This window comes from Chiloscyllium plagiosum, unplaced genomic scaffold (assembly GCF_004010195.1).
Source record: "Chiloscyllium plagiosum isolate BGI_BamShark_2017 unplaced genomic scaffold, ASM401019v2 scaf_59166, whole genome shotgun sequence".
NCBI lineage: Eukaryota > Metazoa > Chordata > Chondrichthyes > Orectolobiformes > Hemiscylliidae > Chiloscyllium > Chiloscyllium plagiosum.
The window spans coordinates 1-6,727 of record NW_025202534.1 but is presented as its reverse complement, the minus strand read 5'-3'; the positions used below and the strand labels follow the sequence as shown (position 1 = coordinate 6,727).

General features: G+C 40.2%; 1 protein-coding gene across 2 annotated transcripts in view; it reads right to left on the bottom strand.

The window, feature by feature from the left end:
- Positions 1-6,654, bottom strand: part of LOC122546230 (NACHT, LRR and PYD domains-containing protein 10-like) — a 7,736-nt gene extending 1,082 nt beyond the window's left edge. Inside the window, exons 1-4 of one of the 2 annotated variants that reach the window (XM_043685017.1) lie at positions 6,422-6,654; positions 5,145-5,314; positions 1,599-1,770; positions 1,434-1,499 (exon numbers count right to left, since the gene is read on the bottom strand). In XM_043685017.1, the coding sequence (XP_043540952.1) occupies positions 1,434-1,499; positions 1,599-1,770; positions 5,145-5,314; positions 6,422-6,485 (472 nt within the window). In that variant the 5' untranslated portion in view covers positions 6,486-6,654. The remainder of the gene's footprint in view (positions 1-1,433; positions 1,500-1,598; positions 1,771-5,144; positions 5,315-6,421) is intronic. The other variant, XM_043685018.1, reaches the window with a different exon arrangement.
- Positions 6,655-6,727: the final 73 nt, after the last annotated feature.

The window sequence follows — 6,727 nt, the reverse complement described above, 5'->3', positions numbered from 1 at the left end:
GGAGAAAGTGAGGTCTGCAGATGCTGGAGGTCAAAGTTGAAACTTTATTGCTGGAACAGCACAGCAGGTCAGGCAGCATCCAGGGAACAGGAGATTCGACGTTTCGGGCACATTCCTGAAGAAGGGCCTGTGCCCGAAACGTCGAATCTCCTGTTCCCTGGATGCTGCCTGACCTGCTGTGCTGTTCCAGCAATAAAGTTTCAACCCATATTTGATTTCATGTTTTAACAAGTCCGAGACATAGACGAAGCAAATCTTAGCTCGATATGAGCCTAAATATGTTCCCAAGTCAACTAATTGCCTGGCCAGACAATTGAGTACAGTCTTTGACACAGTCACTCTACGTCAGTAAGATTTCAGCAAATATGGGCTCTTCACAAATCCAATGTTTCAGCACTGTGTGTAGAAATGTGTTTCTGGGATATGTGACTTATTGAAAAACAATTCCTTATCTAGTCCTGGTTGATCAATTAGGTCAAGCTAATATCATTGTAGCCCTATTTGTGCCTTCATTCAATGCCCAAACAACATGTGTGCAATCTGATACATGTTGAACTCTAGTACATATGCAGTCGGTAGAAATATGACACTTGGATGTTTAAAGATTCTGTTTCTGTACGTGACCCATATCCTCACCTTCATTAGGTCAATGTGCGTTTCAAGTCATTGCCCAGGGTGGAGCCGACATATGAATCAAGACCTTCTTCAACCAATACATACATATCAGTTCAATCTATCCAAACTATGGGACCACACTCTAACTTCTGTATTCATCAGATGTGACTTCATCAGTATCTAGTCTAGAACCAATTGTGATCCTATAAATAACATCATCTTTACTCAGTCTGTCATGTATTTGATTTAAGCTTTAACTGGGTCTGGAGCTCTTTGTGACTCCAGCCCAATACAGACTTTGTAGACTCCGAGACTCTGGCGATATTGAGGTTTACATTTGCATAAAGCCACCCGAAGGCCTTGTATTGACAGTAAAAGCAAGACGTCTTTTCAGACCCTGATGTGACTGAAGGGAAAAGAAATAGTGGCCTGACAAAGTACCAGGGAAGATTTTGAAACCAACTGACTTGCAAAACTGAATGTGACTTTGTGATTCAGCATCTAAAACTGGAAGGTTCGGCTCAGTCTGCACCAGAGCAGCTGGGAAAATCAAAATGAGCATTCAGCAATTTCCAACAAAGCTCAATATCACACATGTGGCATATAATCTGTGGCAGATGGAACACTGTCCATGCCCAAGTTCCAGTTCATTTGCTTCGTGTTGTAACTTGAATTGCATTTTATAGAAACAGTTCATGGTAATAATTTGGAGGGGTTTGTTTCCTTTCAGTGATAAAATGTGAGACACAAATAAAATGTTAGAACTTAATTAATGCGGTACGTTTTTATGATTAACGATTACTTTTATTTTGACTTACCTTTGAGGTGATCTGATACCTCTCCTTCCATCTCTCCGATGCATGCATTATAAAGCAAGTCAAAACCTGGGAAGGATGTTTCATTTCATTAGTAGTGTGTGGCAGCCTCACCCATTAAAGAGGCAACCATGTTTGATTGCTAGAAATACTTGGACTGTACAATACCTCTGCTCTGAATTTCTTTCAGAATGAGTTTCAGTTTTGGCTTTGATTCTTGCATTTTCACCAATGTTTCCCAAAATATTCGTTCTCTGCAGCCATTGGTTTTGGTCACTGTGTTCAGAAGATGTTTTGTTGCTTCCTTTCTCTGTTGATGCTCTGACAGATTACAGATATACTGGAATAAAAGAGAAGAACAGGTAAAATAGAAAGGGAAATGGGAAAAGGGAAACAATAGATGAAGGAACGGAATGGAAGAATGAATTGATGGAGGAAATGAGGGAAAAAGAAAGATGGGAAAGAAAGAAACAAAGGAAGAACAATGAAATAAACCAGAAAGAAACAAGAAAAAGAAGAAATAGAAAGGAAAACAATGAAAGAGAGAAAATGATAAACAGCAGTGTCGTAATTGTGAAAAGCTGTTACATTAATGATGTTTGATTGGTGACGAATATTCATCTCAGCACACTGTTGAGACCTTGCCTCCACTTGTGAAGAAGAACTATGAGGGAGACATTAGTAGTAGGCAAAAACAAGGGCTGCAGTTGCTGGAAACCAGATTCTAGATTAGAGTGGTGCTGGAAAAGCACAGCAGTTCAGGCAGCATCCGAGAATAAGGAAAATCGATGTTTTGGGCAAAAGCCCTTCATCAGGAGTAGAGGAATCTATTCGATATGACATGAAACTTGCAGTTAACAAGTCATGTGATAAACAAAACTGGATTCTACAATATTGGAAGTGGAAGTTTTGGGGTTTGGGTTTGAATCCATAACACTTGAACTATGATGCGAACATGAGATCCATGTTGTCACTTTAATAGTTTGTTGTGCATTGCATTTGATGCTAGAACCACAACACCTTCAATGAATTCCTACATTAAAAGTGGACTAGTTTCACTGCTATATCCAAAGAAACAAAAAGGAAATCCAAAACAATAAATTAGAAATTTTGTAGGAAACATTGAAAAGTTTGTAATTTCCAGGATTTTATTGCAGCAAGAATTGAAAGGATATCAACGGTCGTGTATGGTATTTGGGGCATTTTGGGTAACTAGTTCTGATAACATCATGAAACTCCAATAACTGAAGTCATAAATATCCTTCAGCTCACCAACAGACACAACATTAACATCACTGCAACTGCATGAAGTGTTGCCTTTTCAACGTGTGTGCTTACAAAGAACAAAGAGAATTTACAGTCCAGGAACAGGCCCTTCGGCCCTCCAAGCCTAAGCCGATCCAAATGTACTGTCTAAACCTGTCGCCCAATTCCTAAGCATCTGCATCCCTCTGCTCCACACCTACTCAAGACCTGCCCTCACAAAGCCATGCTGACTATCTCTAACCAAGATGTGGGCGGCACGGTGGCACAGTGGTTAGCACTGCTGCCTCACAGCGCCAGAGACCCGGGTTCAATTTCCGCCTCAGGCGACTGACTGTGTGGAGTAAAGTTCTCCCCGTGTCTGCGTGGGTTTCCTCTGGGTGCTCCGGTTTCCTCCCACAGTCAAAGGATGTGCAGGTCAGGTGAATTGGCCATGCTAAATTGCCCGTAGTGTTAGGTAAGGGGTAAATGTAGGGGTATGGGTGGGTTGCGCTTCGGCGGGGCGGTGTGGACTTGTAAGGCCGAAGGGCCTGTTTCCACACTGTAAGTAAATAATCTAATCTAATCTACTCATGCATCTGTCCAGATGCATCTTAAATAAATCTGCTGTGCCTGCCTCTACCACCTCTGCTGCCAACACACTCCAGACACCCACCACCCTCTGTGTGAAGTACTTGCCGCTTTTTTTTTTACTGTGGAATAGCTGGCATGATATACTTTTATAAATGTATGTCATCTATCCAAGCATGAAAGGCTCTTTCCTTCAATATGAATTGATAAATTTTCAAGCAGTGGTCATTCTTGGTGACAGGGATATTCACTATGGCAAATTATTTACTGTATTCATTACATGTAACTTGTTTTTCTTTTGTTTAAAAATATTTTGTAGTTACAAGAAACCATTTTGAATGAACTCTGCGTGTTAATTTCAAGTCACATTTACCAGTTTGCTTTGTACGTTTTACAATGTGACACATGAGCACGTGGAAAATCTACATTATGATTTGACAAGAGACCAATTACCTTCATCTAAAAAGTAGACACAGTGAGTTCAAGGAACTTAGTCAGCGAAAAAAGCTGAATAATTCTCCAGCAACATACAGCAACAGATTTTACTTAATACATTTATGACAGTGGGCCAGAATTTATGCACCGTTTATATTCAACATCCAGAATTAACAAGAGGCAAATATGGGAACAGACTTTGATAGAGCACACTACGGAGCACATTGATTAGTAAAAGTAATTAGAACAGTGTCCAGAGATTTCTCAGCTAAACTCACCGGACATGAATAACATGGAACACTACCAAGTCAAGAAAACTTCACAAGGGGTGAAGTTCCTCACTTTCAATGATCTGGACAGGACACTTCTTCAAGAGTCCCTCAACATTACCTGCCTCAGTGACATGAGTGGCACCTTACTGGTACTTGAACTTGAACTTCATAAGGTGACCTGTTTAAAACTTGACAACATATTTCTTATTTTTTTTAGATTCCCTACAGTGTGGAAACAGGCCCTTCGAAGAATAACCTACCCAGACCCATTTCCCTCTGACTAACACACCTAACCTATGGGCAATTTAACATGGCCAACTCACCTGACCTGCACATCTTTGGACTGTGGGAGGAAACCGGAGCATCTGGAGGAAACCAACACAGACACAGGGAGAAATGTGCAAACTCCACACAGACAGTTGCCTGAGGCTGGAATCGAACCTGGGACCTTGGTGCTGTGAGGCAGCAATGCTAACCACTGAACCACCGTGCCGCCCCGTGACAACGTTTCACTTATTTCTAGGTCGAGCCAAACTTAGCTCTTTCAGTAATGAATGACACAATGACCAAAGTGTAAGGGCTTAAACCAACAGCTGCATACAACATAAACTGAAGAATTCCATCATAACCGATTTGGAAACTGAACTCACTGGGTATTCCAGCGTCTCCCTTAAAACCGCTGACACCAATCCCTCCCCACCATGGTATTTTTATTTGTGCTCTCTGCTAGGATCTTGTTGCTTGCATAGCACACACAAGCTATTCTTCCCAGTGAAATATTCATCATGGCATTTCATCCATTTCGCTAAAACTGATCTGGTATCCTGACATTCTCTGACATGTGGTTTTCATCATCACATGATTTCATCCACTAACCACTAAGCCATGGGGTCCCACTCACTAATTTCTGTTTTGCTCTCAGTTCGTTATCGGTCCTTCAAGTAAACAACTTTTCATTACTTTTTTTTCTTTGAAAAAAATATTTTCTATTTTCTGGTGCATTTTTATTTTTGTACTCCTGACCCTTACTTTTATTGTTTTTCATATCATTAATTAGATGCACAACCTTGTTACTTTTCCTTAAATTTCCCAAGGTTCCTTCAATTACATGCCCACTTCAATCATTTTACTGATTAATAATAGAATTTTTCCATTATTCTATCATATAACTTACAGCGTAATTTCCATTGCTCAATGAACCAGTTGCTGTTAATGTCAGGGCAATGCTCTCCACCAAGTCTAATATTGCATCCTCCAATCTCTCACAGTAGAATTGGGTAATCAGGTTGAACTCCCTGTCGCTGTAACTATTCAGCAATTGACTAATTCCTTTTCCATCATCATCTGTCGGAAGAAAGTGAACAAAACATGCAATTAAAAAATCTGATGTAAAAAGTTAAAGAAATATCACACCGAAAACCTTCTACTTTCAACCATTGATACAAAATATTAATTTGCAATAAATAATTGTGCGATTTTACTCGCAGACTCTTCCTGTCTCTATGTAGCAATTTCAAAAGGATTAATGGTCTCTTTCTCCTCCTACATGACAGAGTCAAAAACATAAATTGTTTCAGTTCTCATTAGTTATTTCCAATCACTCTGCCCATAGATATTACACATTTAGGATAGCAGGCTGAACTTGAACACACTTAAGAATTCTAATCCTGCACCATAGGAGCCCTTCATTGCTGTGTTTTATTAGTATATGTTTCTACCCAGAAGTGTTATCACACAAAAATGAGTTCTTTCCCACTGCAACTTCTTTTGTTGTTTTTTTGGTATAACGAGCAGCCACCACCAGTAAAAACTCATCTGTATCCAATTGATGATTTACAAGCGCAGCCTATTTTGGGCAATGCAATACCAAATATAAACATGGCAGGGGACGTAGTAGGAAGAGAGGGAAGGGATAAAATCGAATGGAGTTGGACGGGAAATAAAACACTGTATGCCTCTGTGGTGTTCCATCCCTCTAAAGGCATTGAGATGGACATTCTGCGCCCCATCTCCAAGGACACCCGGGCTTGAATGGAACCACAGAAGGACAGATAGTTACCTCCCTCCACAGCCACACTGCCAAGACCTGTTTACAACCAGCCTGACCATCCAATTGGTGTCATGAGCTGTTTCAGTAAACTGAATTTTGTGTTTCCATGTAGCAGGATTGTGAGCCTAGATGATCTCTCCTGCTGCCACAGATCATGTATAAGGGGATAAAACAACTGTTTTTGTTCATAGGTGGTCTACCCAGTGGCCAAGCACCAAATACCATTCATCTGCAAGTTGTGCTCAGACTATGCAGTCTCCTGAGATGCCTGCCATGCTGTTTACCATTCTGATAGCCACAGTTACTTCTCAGCCTTTCCTGAAATTGTAACATTCTATCCTGGAGTGTCTGATACTCATCAGGGAATATTGCCAGTAACACAGCTGATCTTTGAACTTTACCTTTTCCATTTCTTCCTTTCATTGAAGTACATTGTATTTGTCCCACATTTACTCCGTCCGTCATAATTTTGCATTTGTTCACCAGCTAAACAAAAGAATATGTACCGTTGTTAGACTGATCAAAATGCTGGCGGAATTTTGTTGCTGCTGCTATTCAACAAATGTAAGCAAACTACATTCAAATAACAGCAAAATGATCATGTTGATATCAAAATGCAATGACACTAAAAATATTTAACTGTATTGATTAAGATGAAGAATCATCTAGACTCAGAACGTTAGCTTGTTCTCCCTCTGTGAATGCTA